This window comes from Drosophila novamexicana, unplaced genomic scaffold (assembly GCF_003285875.2).
Source record: "Drosophila novamexicana strain 15010-1031.04,08,12 unplaced genomic scaffold, DnovRS2.1 tig00002192-arrow-arrow-pilon, whole genome shotgun sequence".
NCBI lineage: Eukaryota > Metazoa > Arthropoda > Insecta > Diptera > Drosophilidae > Drosophila > Drosophila novamexicana.
In genome coordinates, this window is record NW_020824957.1 from 64,751 (window position 1) to 84,545 (window position 19,795).

General features: G+C 36.5%; 1 protein-coding gene across 4 annotated transcripts in view; it reads right to left on the reverse strand.

Moving 5' to 3' along the window:
- The window catches only part of LOC115769035 (sodium/potassium-transporting ATPase subunit alpha), a 41,482-nt gene extending 30,897 nt beyond the window's left edge, over positions 1-10,585 (reverse strand). For 2 of the 4 annotated variants that reach the window (XM_030713742.1, XM_030713740.1), the window contains exons 1-4: positions 10,366-10,585; positions 10,042-10,308; positions 7,895-9,978; positions 7,665-7,839 (exon numbers count right to left, since the gene is read on the reverse strand). In XM_030713742.1, the coding sequence (XP_030569602.1) occupies positions 7,665-7,839; positions 7,895-9,978; positions 10,042-10,308; positions 10,366-10,524 (2,685 nt within the window). In that variant the 5' untranslated portion in view covers positions 10,525-10,585. Of the gene's footprint in view, positions 1-2,750; positions 3,014-7,189; positions 7,245-7,664; positions 7,840-7,894; positions 9,979-10,041; positions 10,309-10,365 lie in introns of those variants that run through there. The other 2 variants (XM_030713741.1, XM_030713743.1) reach the window with 2 other exon arrangements.
- Positions 10,586-19,795: the final 9,210 nt, after the last annotated feature.

Sequence of the window (19,795 nt, forward strand, 5' to 3'; positions counted from 1 at the left end):
TCTAGTAAAAATATTTATTATTATGTTAATATATTCAATTCAATTTCTAACATTTATATTCTCTAATCTCTACTCCAATTGCTTCAACTGTTTGTTCGAAATTATTAGATCGAAAGCTTTGTTGATTATTTTGTGATTGGTTAAAATTCTGATTTGGTCTGATATTTATACCCTTGTAGAGGGTATTATAATTTTGTCGTGAAATGTGTAACGCAAAGAAGGAGACATCTCCGACGCCATAAAGTATATATATTCTTGATCAGCATCAACAGAAGTCCGTCTTTCTGTTGCACGCAGCACATATGTGAAAACCAGCTGGATAGGACCACTATATCATATAGCTGCAATAGGAACGATCGGTCGAAAATTAAGTTTTTGTATGAAAAACATAGGGCTTATCAAGATATCTTGACATAACTCGGCATTTATTATTTTTAATTTACTCCTCATATATATGAAAATCCTATTAAGATCGGACAACTATATCATATAGCTGCCATAGGAACGATCGGTCGAAAATTAAGTTTTTGTATGAAAAAACTTTGTTTTTCATGATATCTTGACCAAACTCGGCATTTATAAGTTTTACTTTACTCCTCATATATATGCAAAGTCCCATTAAGATCGGGCCACTATATTTATAGCTGTCATAGGAACGATCTGTCGAAAATTAAATTTTGTATGAAAAAACATATTGTCTTTCAAGATATCTTTACTGCAGACACCATTATACAATTTTTGGAAGAGAACCTGTTTCATTTCTTTGGTGTTCCCGAAACGGTAGTCTCTGATAATGGAGTACAGTTCAAGTCGCATACCTTTAATAATTTAATGCAAAAGTATAAAATAAACAATGCCTACACAGCGATCTACGCACCACAGGCTAATGCCTCCGAGCGTGTTAATAGGTCTGTAATTTCGGCCATAAAAGCCTATATTCATCCCAATCAATCAAACTGGGATGAAAATTTGAGTAAAATTTGCTGCTCCTTACGCTCAAGCCTACATGCAGCAGTAAATAATACCCCGTATAGACTTGTCTTTGGTCAACATATGATAACAAATGTCTCTACTTATCGGCTTTTACGTAACCTTAACTTACTGGAAGATCGTGCTGTGTCATTCAACAGAGACGATTCTTTCGATTTAATAAGGAACAAAGCGGTCAACGTGATGCACAATCAACATTCACGAAACGAAAAGCTTTACAATTTGAGAACCCGAGAGGTCTCCTATGTCGTTGGACAGGAAGTCTTTCGCAGAAACTTTCAACAATGTAATTTTGTCAAGGGGTTTAATGCGAAGCTCGCCCCGACATTCGTAAAAGCAAGAACTCGTCATAAGCTTGGAAATAGTTATTCTGAGATTGAAGATATGCAGGGTAATCTAATTGGAAAATATCATGCAAAAGATATTAAACAATAACTTTTCTTTCAGTCCTTGTCACATTGTTTGTTAACAAAATTTGTTGACTATTTTTTTTGTGTGCCCAAAAGTAGGCAATGGAATTTTCGTTAATGCAGTTGTGACTAACAATTGGTTTGACACTTAGTAAGTAGTAGATTTCTTTTAGTTTTAGTAGAATTTTTGTTATTTATTGTAGTTTGCCTACCTACGCAGAAAATTACAACAAAAATAAAATATAAATATAAAGTAATATAATATATATAATAATATACATATATATATATATATATATATATATTTATATTTAGTTAATATGTTAGCTGAAATATAAACTACTCGATTACACTTGGAAATTGCAGACTTGTGTGCGATCTACAAGAAAATGCGAGTCTGCGAATTTTTGACACGGTGATGTTAGATGACACTTCCGCAAGCCAGACTTGACCTTTCTACCAGTGATTGTCAAACAGAGCAGTCGCATTTAATAATATTGCGTAAAGATTAGCCTAACCTGCAAGCACGTTTTTGTATTATTTTTTTTTTGTGCGAAATTTAAAAATACAAGGCTGTAAGTTTAAATACTACAGAAAAGAAATTCATGCTTAATGGCATTGGCCCACAGAACTCCCATTGGCTTGAGTCCATGCAGGCAGCTATCAATTGGTACATAGCAGACCATAGTTTGAAAAAGCAGAGCCCACAGTCGGACGGAACAACCTTTCCATGTTTTAATTTTGGTGCCAGTCCCAAAAGTGTAAATATTTCTTTCCTCTTGCGGACCAGCCGCTCATTGCTTTTGCGCTGTGTACTTATTTTTCTAAATCTCGTTTTCTGTTGTACACAGATTGGCACTTATACAGAAACTCCTAAGCTAACTCTCTCTCTGAAATAATCGAGCAGAATCGGAATTACGGGCACAGGGAGCATGGCAATTCATCGCCACCTGACACAGTAGTGTTCGGCATGTGTTGAACAAGCACGGATCGGCGCACACAAAAAAGAAAAAAAAAATGTTAGAAGTTAGCAAACGAAAGTGCCTTCGTTTGTAATAGTCCGAGCCATAACCCACCGTGAAAAATATTTTTGATTTAACAAATTTGCTATGCTCGAATAATTTAATTGAATAAGCCATAATAGTTAAGAAGTTACATATTTTTTTTTGTTTTGGTTTCGATAATATTCCCTATTATTTTTTTATTGTTTTTTTTTTTTTTTGCGTTGGGTATAATGTGCTATTGCGAAGTTGCCGAGTTAACAATAAGTAAAAAGCAAAGTTATTTTTGTCGGCAAATGAAATTTTTAAAACTTTAATTCATCTCAAACAATGCGTCAGAAAAATAAACCCTGCCTTTAAGCATATTTATAAATACCACTCGAATGGACACCGCCGAAAAAAATTTCGTCGCTGGATCTGCTAAATGGTAAGCTGGAGCATCCCATTATAATTTACAATTGTTCTGTTTGATCAGGGTATAACTAGGCAGGTTCACGAGCCAAAATAAGTTATTTTCAACAGCCAAATGAGCATGCGTACGACAATTTTAAACAGTTGTTGTTGTTTTTATCGTCTTGTTGTGCCAAAGCGTGAGCCGAGCTTATGTGAAACCTGAGTACGCAACGGTAAAACAAAAAAAAAATAAATAAATAAATGATAACAAATTGGCGAGCATTTGATCTGATCGCATATCAGCTGTGCACCGTACAGTAGTGGCGCTAAATATTAAGCACACCTCCGGTAAAGTTATTAAACAGCTAAAATGGTCTTTAGCCGCATAATATAATCTGCATGGCCTAATACTACTCTTATTATAACGATACATATTTGTGTCTGACATTTTTGCATATGTAAAATATACATATTAAACCTTACTGTTTTCAGTAACTTTTCGCTTCGGTATAGTAATAAAATAAATCAACTAGTTTTTGCCCTAGAGTAAGCAAAAGATATGTAAAATTTGGTTAGTGGTAGGGAAGCAACTATAATATAATACATTATCATTCCTTCTAATTTAAAGTAAAATTAACTCATTTATATGTTGTAATATCTTTTGGAATGTTAAGGAATAACCACAACTTAAATGAAAAGCAGACTCGAGTCACTGTAAACAATATCAAGGGTGTACAAGGGATCGTGATAGGCGACCTGTTCCCCCCATCGCCGACGAGATAGAGCCGGAAAACAAGCGCGTGCTCCGTAAGGTGTCCCTACTTCTATCAGCTCGACTCTGCAACTATCCTACGTCTTATGTTATATCATCGGGAACGGTTTCTTGATTTAAGAGCTAATTATCTACACAAATGCGAAGCTTTTGTATTTCTCAATTATTAAGTTTCCATCGTCCGTGATCGGACGACAAACAATCAATTTGCATACAAACATTTTCCGCCAATTTACTACTGTTTCGGGTGGAATTTGCCAAATCAATGGAACACATGTTCAATAAGTTTTTATGAAGAGTTTTGAAAAGCAAATCGGACAAGCTCAAAACTTCACCAAAAAAAATCTTTGAGTTCCACTCTCCAAATATGTGAAGCATGTCGGTAATGATTTTTATACCCTGAACCCATTAAAAATGGGTATAAGGTTATATTGTATTTGTATGTAACAGGCAGAAGGAAGCTTCTCCGACCCCATAAAGTATATATATTCTTGATTAGCACCAATAGCTAAGTCGATCTAGCCATGTCCGCCTGTCTGTCCGTCCGTCCGTCCGTATGTATGAACGCAAGGATCTCAGAACCTATAAGAGGTAGAGACTTTGAAATGTAGATGCTCCTAGTTCCCGCGCAGATCGAGTTTGTCTCCGATAATCGATAACTTGCGCCGTTTCCAAGCAATCGATAAAAATTGATATCGATATCTTGTTTTTTTTGCAAATTTGGGAAAATAATAAGAGCTAGAGTCACCAAACTTGACATATAACTCCTAAAATAGAATATATATATGCATTTGATGATTGAGAAGAGGGTTCAGGGTATCCCCTAGTCGGGAGCTCCAGACTAGAATCTTTTACTTGTTTATATAGATCCAAAGAAATGCATTTCACGGCGAAACGGCGAAATGACCCCCATTTTTACGAAGAAGGGATGGGTTCTGGTACTGCTTTTCATAATACTCATCAAATGAATTTAAACAAAGATCTTTGAAAATGAGTTTGAGGCCGATCTGATGGTAAGCAAACAAATTTTTTTAAACGTTTTCGCGATTTTGTGCGAACATCACATGATGTAACTTCAGTGAAACTTTCAGCTTCCTAGCTCTGACGGTTTGGGCCGTGCGTTGATCACCAATCAGTCAGTCAGGCCAAAAAGTCTTATTTATAGAGATTACTATTTGTTATAATCCCACTTGTTCCACTTCAATTTTTAAATCCATTGGCTGATTTTTACTGTATGGCAACTTTCCTTATTTTAAGTACCCACATTACCGATTGCTTACAGTAATAGAATTTCGAAAACATTAATAAATTTAATGATTTTATTTTTAAAATCAACATTTCGGATAAAAAGCTACTCATCTTGACCTTGCATTTTCTGTATATTGGAATTCACTTGGAACTTTTGTTTTAATGCGTTATTGTTGGTGTACAATTCATCATTATTGGTGTATATGGTTTTAAAAGTTTGTCATATTTTTCATTGTTGATGTATATACAATTTTTGTGTTAAGAATTCGAAATGCATCTCCCTCTAGTAAAAATATTTATTATTATGTTAATATATTCAATTCAATTTCTAACATTTATATTCTCTAATCTCTACTCCAATTGCTTCAACTGTTTGTTCGAAATTATTAGATCGAAAGCTTTGTTGATTATTTTGTGATTGGTTAAAATTCTGATTTGGTCTGATATTTATACCCTTGTAGAGGGTATTATAATTTTGTCGTGAAATGTGTAACGCATAGAAGGAGACATCTCCGACGCCATAAAGTATATATATTCTTGATCAGCATCAACAGCCGAGGCGATAGAGTCATGTCCGTCTGTCAGTTTCTATGCGAACTAGTCTCTCAGCTTTAAAGCTATCTTAAAGAAATATTGCAGAAGTCCGTCTTTCTGTTGCACGCAGCACATATGTGAAAACCAGCTGGATAGGACCACTATATCATATAGCTGCAATAGGAACGATCGGTCGAAAATTAAGTTTTTGTATGAAAAACATAAGGCTTATCAAGATATCTTGACATAACTCGGCATTTATTATTTTTAATTTACTCCTCATATATATGAAAATCCTATTAAGATCGGACAACTATATCATATAGCTGCCATAGGAACGATCGGTCGAAAATTAAGTTTTTGTATGAAAAAACTTTGTTTTTCATGATATCTTGACCAAACTCGGCATTTATAAGTTTTACTTTACTCCTCATATATATGCAAAGTCCCATTAAGATCGGGCCACTATATTTATAGCTGTCATAGGAACGATCTGTCGAAAATTAAGTTTTGTATGAAAAAACATATTGTCTTTCAAGATATCTTGACCAAACTCGGCATTTATTAGTTTTACTTTACTCCTCATATGTATGCAAAATCCTATTAAGATCGGACCACTATATCATATAGCTGCCACAGGAATGATCGGTCTAAAACTAGGTATCGGTCTAATAACTTACTCCGTTTCCAAGCAATCGCTAAAAATCGATATCGATATCCTGTTTTTTGGGCAATTTTGGGAAATAATAAGAGCTAGAGCCACCAAACATGATATGTTGCTTCTAGAATATTATAGATATTTCAAGCATCCAGAGCTATAAATCAAGTTAATAACCTAACTTTTATTGCCAACCAATTAAAACTGCAATTTAAATTCAATTGACTTTTTCAGAATACACAAGTATTCTATGGTACAAGAAGATATACTGTAGAAAATTTCATAAAGATCGGTTAAGAAGAAAGTTATATGCAACTGCGCAATTGAATGGGGCAGCAGCTTTAAGAATTTCTGTATACGTGTACAGACACACATTCATGCGCGTCTGCTTCGCATTCTATGGCATGGTAATTGCATCTTTTTTTGTAATGTTACTTTAGTTCCTTTTTTTATCATAAGTACTTAGTTGTTGGTGTGGCTGCTGAGTAGAGGCATAGCAAGTGGTGCGGTCTGTCGCGAGCTCGAGCCCTACCGGGGAAAGTATTATTTTTTTTATTTTTGCTGGTGTGGCTGTTGAGTAGAGTCGACAGCAAGTAATGCTGTCAGTTGCGAGTTCGAGCATGCCAAGGGACCTTTTTTTTATTAATTTATTTGGCGTTGGAATAAGAGGGTTCAGGGTATCCCCTAGTCGGGAGCTCCCAACTAGAACATCTTAATTGTTCTGGTTCGCCCCGTTCTGTTCGTTTTCAACCTGTAGTGATGCCTGAGTCGAAGTTTACATTCTTCTCAGGTTAACGCTTAGTTTGGCCTGACCTTTTACCTTGTTCTTGAAGATATGATGGTTTATGTCTTATTCGTACATAACCTGGCTCACTGGTGCTATGCATCCATTCTTGTCATTGCTGTCTTGTGTGGATTCCGTGAATCTACTTGATAAGAGTAGTGGGCATACATTTTTGGGTGTGAACTTTGAACGTTTGTTTTCGCGAAAATTATTTATTGCTAAATAATAAGAGCTAGAGTCACCAAACTTGACATATAGCTTATATATATGCATTTGATATTGGAAGAAGAGGGTTCAGGGTATCCCCTAGTCGGGAGCTCCCGACTTTTTATTACGGACTGTCACCAAGCGCATCGGCTATGATGTTAACATTTTAAGACACTTTCGAACTACAGTTTACATTTATATGTCAATTTTATTGGGTCGAGTGCAATATTTTTCATGGGAAGTAACGCTGGGGGCGGAAAGAATGCAAAATATAACGCGGATAAATCTTCAAAATAAATATGTAGCATAAAATAAAAAAACTTGCAGAGGACACTAATGATATATTTCATTGATGACCACGAAGAGCATTTAGATAATGCATACTAATAAATAGCATTATTTTGTTCGGTTTGTTTGAAACTTTTTTCGAAGCTCTACATAAGAAAATAATGAATACGGATTTAAGAGATTTTCAAAGTTCTATTCCCGTAATTGTGTTAATTACGGAACGGGTTTGTACCGTTTGTAGTTTAGTACCCGACCGGAAAGTTAATATTGCTTATGCGAACTTTTGGTTGTTTACTTAATAATTTTAAAATATCTGTTATAATATATAAGACTTACCCTTTCCCGTCTGAATCCATATATATAATAAAACCAAACTTACCCATTCTTGTCCGTATCCATCTTCTAAATCTTCAACATCTTTTGAGTCCCAATTATGCCTTATACCAATTAGCTTGGAAGGAGGAAAGCCATGCTCGGCCATTATTGCAAAAAAGGTAAAAAAGCATGCTACGGTTTGAATTACACCAATTTGTAGGTATGCCATTAGAATTAGTCTAAATTACAAAATTAAAAGTTGAAATATGTTGTGTACTATTATACAATTCATACTTTTTATTCACCAAACGATCCTCATAAGGATCTCGAGGCATACGAGACATAATATCCGATTCTGCTTTTTCATAGGCAAGAGATATTGCCGGTAACATATCAGTGCCGATGTCAATACATAGAATAGCTAAGGTCCCTAGAGCTAGGGGTATGTCGAACATCATGAAGAACAAAAATGGTGTTATCTCTGGTAGATTTGAAGTAAGAGTATATGCAATGGACTTCTTTAAATTATCAAATATTAGGCGACCTTCTTCGATGGCTACTACAATAGACGCAAAATTATCATCGAGTAAAATCATATCTGCAGCCTGCTTAGAAACATCTGAGCCAGCTATTCCCATAGCTACCCCTATATCGGCACGTTTTAATGCTGGAGAGTCGTTAACACCGTCACCAGTTACCGCCACTATTTCACCACGTCTCTGACAGGCTTCCACAATGATCAGCTTTTGCTGTGGTGAAGTTCGTGCAAATACAATTTCGTTATGATAGCAGATAACAGCATCTAGATCTTCGGCCGTCATGTCGCGCAGCTCGCCACCATGTACAACAATAGAACTAGCCTGACGAGGATCTACTTGATTGATTGGGACACCACGTGATTTGGCAATGTCCTCCACGGTAGGATTTGTTATTATACCCACACTTCGGGCAATGGCTTTCGCTGTGATTGGATGGTCCCCTGTAACCATAATGACTCGAACACCTGCAGTGCGGCATTTAGCAACAGCATCAGGGACAGCAGCTCTTGGTGGATCAATCATCGAAATCAACCCTAAGAATCGCAGGTTTGTTAATGGAAAGTTAGGCGGCTCACTGCTAAATTCATAAGATTGGGGATACTGGTCTTTTGGTAGAATTAAGTCGGCAAAACCCAGAACACGTTCACCCATTCCACCCATGTCCATATATGCCTCCTCAAATTGTTCTTTTAAACTTGTAGTTAGCAAAGTAGTATCACCGTTGATTATAATCATGTTGCACCGGTCCAAAATGCGCTCAGGTGCCCCTTTCATCTCTACTATAAAAGAGGAGTCGCTAGTATTGAACGAATGAACTGAGACTTGGTATTTATCAGTTGAGTTGAACGGTATTTCAGTAACTTTGAAGTGTGTCCGACGTACGGGCCCTATGCCTCCATATACAATTTCAGCAAATTTAAGAAGTGCTGCCTCAGAGGCGTTACCGTTGACATCCTTCTTTAATGTATGCACTTCTTCTTGGCCACCTTTGAAATCGGCAGAGTTACACAATGCTGCGCATAACAAAAGCGCATTGAATGACCTATCATCCTTATTAAATTCTGATCCCTTAAATGATTCGGTTGTATTTGATTCCACAATTGATTGATCATACCATAAATGGGCGACGGTCATACGGTTTTGAGTAAGTGTTCCAGTTTTATCAGAACAAATTGTTGAAGTTGAGCCTAGCGTCTCCACGGCTTCTAGGTTTTTCACTAGACAGTTTCTACAAGCCATTCGCTTAGCTGTTAGTGTCAAGCATACTGTTACGGTCGCGAGCAATCCTTCAGGAACATTGGCTACAATAATCCCAATGAGAAATATTGCTGCATCAAGGAAGGTATACCCAAGGATCATAGCAATTATAAAAAATGTACAGCCCAAAATAACCGCAAATACAGTAATGATGCGTATGAAGTGCTCTATTTCTCTAGCGATCGGCGATTGTACCTGGTCTAATCCTGCAGTAAGATTTGCAATGCGACCCATAACAGTTCTATCACCAGTTGCGATAACAACTCCGCGACAAGTACCTTCAAGCACATTGGTTGAGAAAAATGCCAAATTTTTTGTCTCCAATGGATTGTCATGCGTAAACTCTATTGAGCGTACCTGAGGCTCAGATTCGCCGGTAAGTGAAGAGTTGTCTACCTTAAGACTGTGAGATTCTAAAATGCGAATGTCTGCTGGTACACGATCACCGAATTTTACTTCTACGATATCACCAACTACAAGATCTTCAGCAGATATGGTATTAATCTCCCCGTCACGTATTACTGTTGCATACTGTGGTACAAGATTTTTAAAGGAATCCATAATGGCAGATGATTTATGCTCCTATTCTAAGTGAACATTTTGCTATATTTATGTAAAGGATTTAATGCTGCCGGTTGAATTTACCTGAAAGTACGAAAACAATCCTGTAACAATGACCACAAACAACAAGGCTCCACCTAAGTACAAATTGTCATAGGCTGGTTGGTGCTGAGTGCTTCTTTGTATAATATAAGCTATAAAGCAAAGAATAGAACCCGACCAAAGCAATATAGCAAAGCCGCCAAACATGTGTTTTAAAAAATTAATCCACTCTGGCGTTCTTGGTGCTGGCGTTAACATGTTAGGTCCATCCGTCTCAAGCCTTAACATTGCTGCCGAATGCGACAGTCCCTAAGGCAAAAGATCACTATTATGAGCTCAACCCCACCTGAATACAGTAAGACTTACCAAGTGCTGGTCAGTACCCAGGCGTGTTAATAATTCTTCCACTGATATCTTGTGGTTATCTGTTTCTACTTCCTTTTTAAAAGACTGTATGTCCTTTTTGGTTTTTTTACGACTCTTTTGTTTTTTTTGCTCATCTCTAGCCTTAACTTTCTTAGACATCTCGCTAAAGGTTGAACTTATAAATAATTTTATCTCAAAACGATCGAATATAATAAAGCGGGTAATATTTTTACACTAACTAAAATCAGTGCTATGGTGATGTGTCAGATTAATTTCTAAATTTTGACTCAAGTCTAACTAGTACAAATTTGTAAATTAATATTTTTGGATTAAGTTTGAGATTTCCATTTATTTTCTTGATACCAAAATTGCATTGGTCTCGCAGCTTAAACAGCTAGAGCGACCGCGCGACTGGTTAGAGCGGACCATCTTACTTTGACGCTACTCTGAATAGCAACTGCTATTCTTAAAATATCTCCTTTCAATGCATTGATCTGGTGCTCTTGGCAAATACGAATATTTACTGACCTGGCAATAACGTATGGTAAGGCGTCGATGCGAGTTTGTACAGCAAAAATTCTTTTTGTGTTAGTGTTAAAGCTTTTTATAGCTTTCAATAGGCCTCAAAGCACACAGCCAAACCAAGGATTGAGTTAGAAAAAAAATAAATATTTTACAAAAGAGCAGCATATACACAGAGCACAACATGCAATACAATCGAAATTGCAAAATATATTCATGTGAATGCATGTACATTTACAGTGATATTATTTTACATTGCGTTTTTAAACTGGTTTTTATAAATTGATGAACTGATTATTTTGACTTGTTGTAGATATTTATAACCAATATTTGTATATACGCACAGATAATAACAAAATCATTATTTATAGTTTTTTTTTGTTGGATATTTCCAATTGAAAGTGATAGGAGACAGCGTCGCAGTCCTTGCCGATCATATATTTGGCAGACAGACGGTCATGGGTAGATCGGCTCAACTATTGATGCTAATCAAGAAAATATATACTTTTTGTGATTAGAGATGTTTTACTCTAATACTTGCTCTTTCCACTGCAATTATAACTAAATCCTAAATGGTTTTCTAGAAAGGTAGGACTTCGATATAGATTATTATTGATTGCTTAGAAGCAGTACAGTTTAGCGATGATCGGAATTAAATTCTTAGTGCGCAACCACTGGCAGCACCTATTCGCGAAAATCATACATACAGGGAGACAGACATGATGTTGACTAAGAATATGTATATATCGGCGGATAGTGATTACTATCCAGTTAATTCTGAATATTTGGCAGCACAGCAAGTTCTGTTCGTGATAGCAGCCCCGAGAGACTGAGTTCTCAAAACTTCATTTAGTTTTATTTTATTAATAAATTAGTAACTCAAAATAGTGTAACTATTCTTCTCTCCCTTACTCAATTGCCTTTTCTTGGCTCAGACATAGCGAATTGTAACGGATTGTATTGCGCCTATTTGGCTCCATTAAAAATGTACGCGAATCTTCTGTGACATACTGTAAACCATCTGCGGCACGGCCTTCTTGACAAATCACAAGTCCTCGTGTGTTGTCCGTAACATAAAATCTGTTTATTAAACCACAAAACTTAACCTCTTCCTCCACACCAAAACATTTTGCTTTCTTTTTCCCTTTTTTCGCTGTTTTCATTAATTTTATTACCACTATGATTCAAAAAGTTAGTGGACATGGACAAAACATCAGATCTTATTGGGTTCATAACATTTATTTATCCTTTCAAATTAACACCTTTTTCAAAATAAATTAAAGTATATTAAAACATAAGACATAATTTAACTTTTCTTTAATTTAACAAAATTGCCGTATGTTCTTCAACAGCCAACTATTTCGACCCACAACACATTTCGCCACAACACTTCTCGTTTATTCTAAGCATATGTAATGATGCGGTCTTCATAGGATTCAGACGCAAATCTTATGCAATCTTTATCTTTATTCCACTCGTGGGAATCAGACTCATTTTCACTTCTGTCTCTTATGACTTCATGTAATTCACCAATTAACTGCCTATTTGGTAACACTCTTAAGAATTCATGTGAGTATCAATACGTTCGCTTATATGTTAGTGATTTTAAATATTTAAATAAATCTATCTCCGTCTTAAACTTTAACTATTTGAAACGAAACTTTATAATTGTTAACTTTTTTATCATATCTTGCAATATGTTCCATAAGTTAACATCAAATAAATTCACAAAATTCAAAATGCTGACTTGGTGTCTGTGCCATTTCCTCCACGCGCCGACTGGCAACCGCCGAAAATTCCAAGAAGAATTACCCAACGGGCCAACAACATCAGCAGCGACGCCGCTGCCAACGCCGAGCGGCCTAAGCCACAGGTGACTAGGGCTAGAATTGATTTAAGTTTATAAAGGAAGTCTTGCTTCCCTAAAAATTATATTTTTTTCATCGTTTAATAAACTTTGGAATGAACTGGCGCCCGATCAGGGACCGGCTCGTATTACAACAGAACAAAACGCTTCTACGTGCGCGTTAGTCGGTTATACACGAAAATAAAACCAGTGCAACTCTCGTCGATTAGGTTCAACGATTGGTGAAATTCGCGAAAGGCAATTGGAACTTAATTGTTCAATTTTGCCCATCGGTGGACAACGCATCTTGTAAGGCCCGCCCGCAGGATACTCTCAACGACGACTGGTCGCAGGATCCCCAGTAGATACCCAAAGGCTTAAAAAAGGATGAAATCCGGACCGTCAGGGGAGGTTGCCACATCAGGAATAGTACTGTAAGTTAAAAATTAAGTGAAACACAAAAAAAAAAATAAACGAACAACTAACACAAAAAAGTGAAATAGAATTATAAGAATAATAAATACTAAATATTGTAGAACATTAAGCAAGATAAAGAAGTGTAAAACGAGAAACAAACATAAAGACTAAAAACGTAGTATAAATTATTTCCAACTTTGCGACTCCCAAGGGACCCTCCAAAGTAGAAGGAAGAAACCAGCCACTGGGTTTAAAACAAAAAAGAAAACAAAAAACGATCAAAAATTCAATGAAAATATAGAGTAAAAAATTAACACTAGATTTATATATACTTCGAAAATATCTTAAAATATACGTATATAAGTAATATATCTCGTTTATGGCTAATGAAAGCAATTTAGTTAGGCCCCCAATAGTATCAGATCAACCACAGGTAGGCGGACATAACTTGAACAGACAGCAACAACGACAAATCGACAGACAAAACGAACATTTACAAAATAGAGTCAGGGTGAATAACGCAGATCAGATGATAGCAGCCACGGTTAGCCAAATTTTGGCACAACAACTGCCGACATTAGTAAAGCAGTTAGTCAACCCCTCTAGGGAGTTTAGTGACGTAGACGACCAAACAATAACTGCCAACCATAATTTTAATGACTTAGACAGAGTTCCGGACATAGTTAAAAGCCTCAGAGAGTTCTCCGGTAATCCAGCGGAACTTAGCTCATGGAAGAAGAGTGTAGATCGTATACTCTCTGCATATGCTGCTGAGGCAGGTTCGCCAAAATACTTTGGCATATTGCATACAGAGAGAAACAAAATAAGTGGCAATGCCGACACGGCCCTCGAGTCGTATAATGTTCCCCTAAATTGGAGCGCTATCTCCAAATGTCTCACGCTGCACTACGCAGACAAAAGAGATCTGGGAACATTAGAATATCAGATGACAATGTTAGTGCAAGGTAACAACCAAACAGTAGAAGAATTCTACCAGGTCGTTTACAACCACTTGTCGCTAATATTAAATAAAGTAGGTTGTATGGAATTAAATAGAGAATCCGAAACCTTTATGACAAAAATATACCGAAATAAAGCATTAGATACCTTCAATAGAGGTTTGAAGGGAGATTTACCACGGATTCTTGGAATAAAGCAGAAAAAAATAGAGGCGGTCAACACGGTAATACCACGGAGAGAACATATGACAAACGAACAAAAAAATAGACTAACTCAACTTGTTAAAATGCACCCACACCTATTCGCCAATCCGGACGAAAAACTGACATACACAACCAACGTCAGAGCAGAGATTCGAACAAAAACCGACTCCCCCATATATTCAAAATTTTACCAATTTCCAATGTCTTTAAAAGACGAAGTACACAACCAAATCAAAGAACTTTTAGAGGACGGAATCATCCGACCCTCCCGATCCCCATACAATACACCTGTGTGGATTGTTCCGAAAAAATTAGATGCCTCCGGGCAAAAGAAATATCGCATGGTTATAGACTACAGGAAACTAAATAAAGAAACTACCGCAGACAAATACCCTATACCCGAAATCAACGAGGTACTAGCACAGCTAGGCAACAACAAAGTTTTCTCTGTCTTAGATTTGAAAAGTGGCTTTCATCAAATATCCCTTAAGGAATCAGACTTAGTAAAAACTGCCTTCTCCGTTAACCACGGAAAATACGAGCTTATACGACTCCCATTCGGTCTCAAGAATGCGCCCTCAATTTTTCAGAGAGCTCTTGATGACATCCTTCGTGAGCATATTGGAAAAATATGCTTCATTTATATTGACGATATCATTATCTTCAGCAAAGATGATTATGCGATTGCAGCACCTTGCCTTGCACCTTGCCGCTATATTCAGAACTCTACAAGAAGCCAACATGAAATGTCAGTTGCACAAATGCGAGTTCTTTAAAAGCAGAGTAGAATTCATGGAATTTGTCATCTCTGACAAGGGGATAGAAACTAATCCAAACAAATTGAGACAATAAGGAAGTACCCACTTCCAAAAAAACTCAAAGATTTAAGATCGTTTATTGGTCTTGCCAGCTATTATAGGAGTTTCATAAAAGACTTCGCAAAGCCCCCTACCTCTCTTTTAAGAGGTGAAGATGGACGCGTGTCCAAAAACGAATCAGCTAAAAAGCTCATTAATCTCAACGAAGAAGCGATCGATCAAAAAAATAATAAATTTCCTAGTTTCGAATGAGGTAATACTCCATTACCCGGACTTCAGCAAAGAATTTCATCTGACAACAGATGCATCCCACTTTGCTATTGGGGCTGTCCTATCCCAGAACAAGCGACCCATTTGTTTCCTCTCTAGAACTCTCTCCAAAACAGAGGAGAACTACGCCACTAATGAAAGGGAAATGTTGGCAATAATTTGGGCCTTAAAGCCCTCAAGAATTACCTCTACTGTAAAGCGAGTGTAAAAATATACACCGACCATCAACCTTAAACCCACTATCTTAGCAGTTGGAACGGCAATGCTAGGATAATGAGGTGAAAAGCTTACCTAGAAGAGTACGATTATGAACTCCTCTATAAGCCAGGTAGGGATAACATTGTAGCCGATGCGCTATCACGTATCCCTGTGATCAATAATATTGGACCACTATCGTCTACCCCATCACAGTGCAGACAGTTCAAGCCACAACTTAATTCCGAGCATAGAAGCTCCAATTAACGTATTCAAAAACCAGTTATTTCTCAGTAGACCCAATGAAACGAATTACGAATTCCACATCCCATTCCCAACATTCCACAGGCATACAATTACTCAACCAAATTTCTCAGAACACGACCTTACGCAAATACTGAAAGCTCATCTAAACCCATCCGTAATCAACGGAATAATGACCTCAGAAGAAATAATGAACCAAATTCAGCAGATATATCCCCAACGTTTTAGTAACTTCAAGATTAGATTCACACAGTCCTAAGTAAGAGATTTAACAAACGAAACAGAACAAGATGAGATGATATTGGTTACACACAACAGAGCCCACCGAAACGCACTAGAAAACAAAATGCAATTGTCCGAAAGATTCTATTTCCTAAAAATGAAGCAACGAATAACTGAGTTAGTCAAACAGTGTCAGGTTTGTAAAGAAGAAAAATACGACAGGCATCCCACTAACCCAAAACTCAAAGAAACACCAATCCCCGAATACCCAGGACATACAATCCACATCGACATATGCACGACAGAAAAAAATTTAGTACTAACGGCAGTAGACAAATTTTCGAAATTAGCTCAGGGACGAATAATTAAATCTAGAGCAATAGAAGACATTAAAAAACCACTTCACGAAATCCTTTTTTATTGTGGCGTACCTAAAGCCGTTGTAATAGATAACGAAAAATCCCTTAATTCAGCCTCAATCACTTTCATGATGCAGGACCAATTAAATATAGAAGTTTATTAAACACCACCCTACAAAAGCGCAGTGAATGGTCAGGAAGAAAGATTTCATTCAACACTATCAGATATAATAAGATGCAACAAAAGAAAACAGGAATACAAAACATTCGAAGAACTACTTAACAAATCAATATACGACTACAACTACACTATACACTCGACAACTAACAAGAGACCATTAGACATATTCTTCGGCAGAAACGTGACTACAGACCCAGACCAATACGAAAAAGCTAGGAAGGAGAACATTGACAGACCCAAACAGAAACAATCGTCTGACATGCAGAATCATAACACGAAACGTAACGACATACGAACCTACATACCTGGTCAAGAAATATTCATCAAAGTCAATACCAGATTAGGTATTAATCTGTCACCCAGATACAAAAAAGAAATAGTGAAAGAAAATAGAAACACAACTGTACTAACAACAACTGACAAAATAGTACATAAAATCAATATAAAAAATACATAAAAATTACAGATTCCTATTAATGATGACAATAAAAGCAGCCGGCAGTCCGGACAACGACGACTTATTAATACTTACCGACAACATAAACAAACATATAGAAAACGACAACAAACAGCTTATCATAAACAGGCAATCAGAAGATCGAATTACTAAACTCACGAAAGTCTCAAATGATTTAACCAATAGCATAAGAAAGGAATCTCTCATAAGTGATGAGATAGCTATTAGCTTACAAAATCAAATTAGGCTCATAAAAGAAGAAATAATTAATATTAAGTACGTCATACAATGGGCGAAATTAAATTTAATAAACACATTCCTACTTGGCGAAAATAAAAAATAGAGATAGTAAACGATAATTTTAATAAAAGCAACATGCAACCTTTAAATATTGAAGAAATGCTAGAATTCGCAGATGTATCCATTTTGCAAAATGGAACCACTCTGTTTTATATTGTAAAAACTCCAAATTTAGAAGAAATAGAATGCAAAAATACTATAATAAAGCCAGTAGTAAAAAATAACAATATAATAAATTTAGAATTTAACGAACTGTTTCATTGTAATAAACAATCTATGGCATAAACAACTAATGTAAAAGATACCATAATATTAAAATTTGTAACAAATCAAAAATTGTAAACTTGAACACTAATAACTGTATACCAAAGTTAGTTAGTGGAGAGCAAGCGCTCTGTGGCTTTAGCAATGCAGATCATATCCCGGAGATCGAGGAAATTGACGATGGACTTATACTAGTGAACGACTTCAACGGCACTATTAGATGGCAAGAAGAGAAGAAACGCGTGAGAAGCACCTACACGATCAACTTCTGGAATGAAACCTTATTTATCAGCATGACCCCAGGAAATCCTACAACCCCAATAGAAATCGAAATATTTAAGATTCTTTCTCTGGAAGCACTAGAAGAATTGCACATCAACAATATACTTCAGACGCACTCTATAGCAAATAGAGTCGGTTTCATAGCCCTGTTCACAGTTGCCATCCTTCTTACCTGAATATTACACGTAATGAAGAAAAATAACTGGCAACCGCCGAAAATTCCAAGAAGAATTGCCCAACGGGCCAACAACATCAGCAGCGACGCCGCTGCCAACGCCGCCGCCGCTAAGCCACAGGTGACTAGGGCTAGAATTGATTTAAGTTTATTCAGTTGCAAATTAACATCAAATAAAGAAAGTCTTGCTTAAAAATTAAATTTTTTCATCGTTTAATAAACTTTGGAATTAACTCATATTCTATTTAGCTTGCTTTCTTAAATATTCTCTCCTACCTCGTCTTCTTCTTCTAGCTTCTTATCCGATCAACATTTCTAACGGGCTAATCTAAGATTCTCGATTTGCCGTGCAATTCTTGTTGAGTTTAACTTCAATCAACGCAACCCGCCACGATCTTTGACTGTTAACATAATCTTGAGTGTATTCTTTACTTTTTCTACTTCGCCATGAAACCTACCTCTAGCAATCAAATGTAAGTGAAATTTTTGGGACCAACTAAAATCCACGAAAACCTGTGCTAGCAAAATAATGGATTTAGTCCGGAATTACTCAAGTAGGCAAACCAAATAGAGACACTACCGATTTCAAGGCTTAACTCTCGGTATTCATCTATATCTATATCTGCCATAGGAACGATCGGTCGAAAATAAAGCTGTATGGACAATTTTTTTGTTTATCACGATATCTTGATTAAACTCGGCACTTATTAGATATACTAGAGAGAGCACCATTTATGCAAAATCTTATTTACATCGGACCTCTATATCATAGGGCTGCCATAGGTACGATCGGTCAGAAACTAAGATGTATAAAACATTTTTGTTTATCAAGATATCTTGACCATACTTGGAATTTTTCCTTTGCCTCTTAGATACTGGCAAAGCACTATGAGCATTATGGAAAGGTTGCGTCTGCAAGGGTATTTCTTTCTCATTCTTTTTCATTTTCTATTCGGGTCACCGGCTTGAGTAGCGCTACTCTTGAGTTCTTTAGATATATATTGCCCATATTTTTGAAAGTATCTGTTGAAGTGTTTTCAAAGATCTTTTTGCTCGGTGCTTTAAGTTGGCTAATGCCTAATATACCCGCTTCTTTGTGCAAGGTCACTATTTTTCGTACATCGTCATTTTTGATGACGTCATACACGTTAGGCTGAGAAGATTTTTAAGGGTTTTACCTAAGCAAATTTCCTTTTTCTTTTCCTGAGCAGGATTTTTTTGTCTACTTTGTTGTCTTATAGTGACTTTCAAGACATTTGTTTTTGTATATTTTAAATATTTGATGGTTATTCTAGATAACGCATCTGCAACAAAGATATCTTTTCCCTATAGATATTCAACAGTAAACTCTTACTCTTCTAAATCCAGTCTCATTCTAGTTATACCCTTGCAGAGGGTATTATAATTTTGTCCTGAAATGTGTAACGCATAGAAGGAGACATCTCCGACCCCATAAAGTACATATATTCTTGATCAGCATCAACAGCCGAGTCAATATAGCCATGTCCGTCTGTCCGTCTGTCTGTTTCCATGCGAACTAGTCTCTCAGTTTTAAAGCTATCTTAATGAAATTTTGCAGTAGTCCCTCTTTCTGTTGCACGCAGCACTTATGTGAAAACCAGCTGGATCTATATCATATAGCTGCCATAGGAACGATCGGTCGAAAATTAAGTTATTGTGTGAAAAAACACTTTG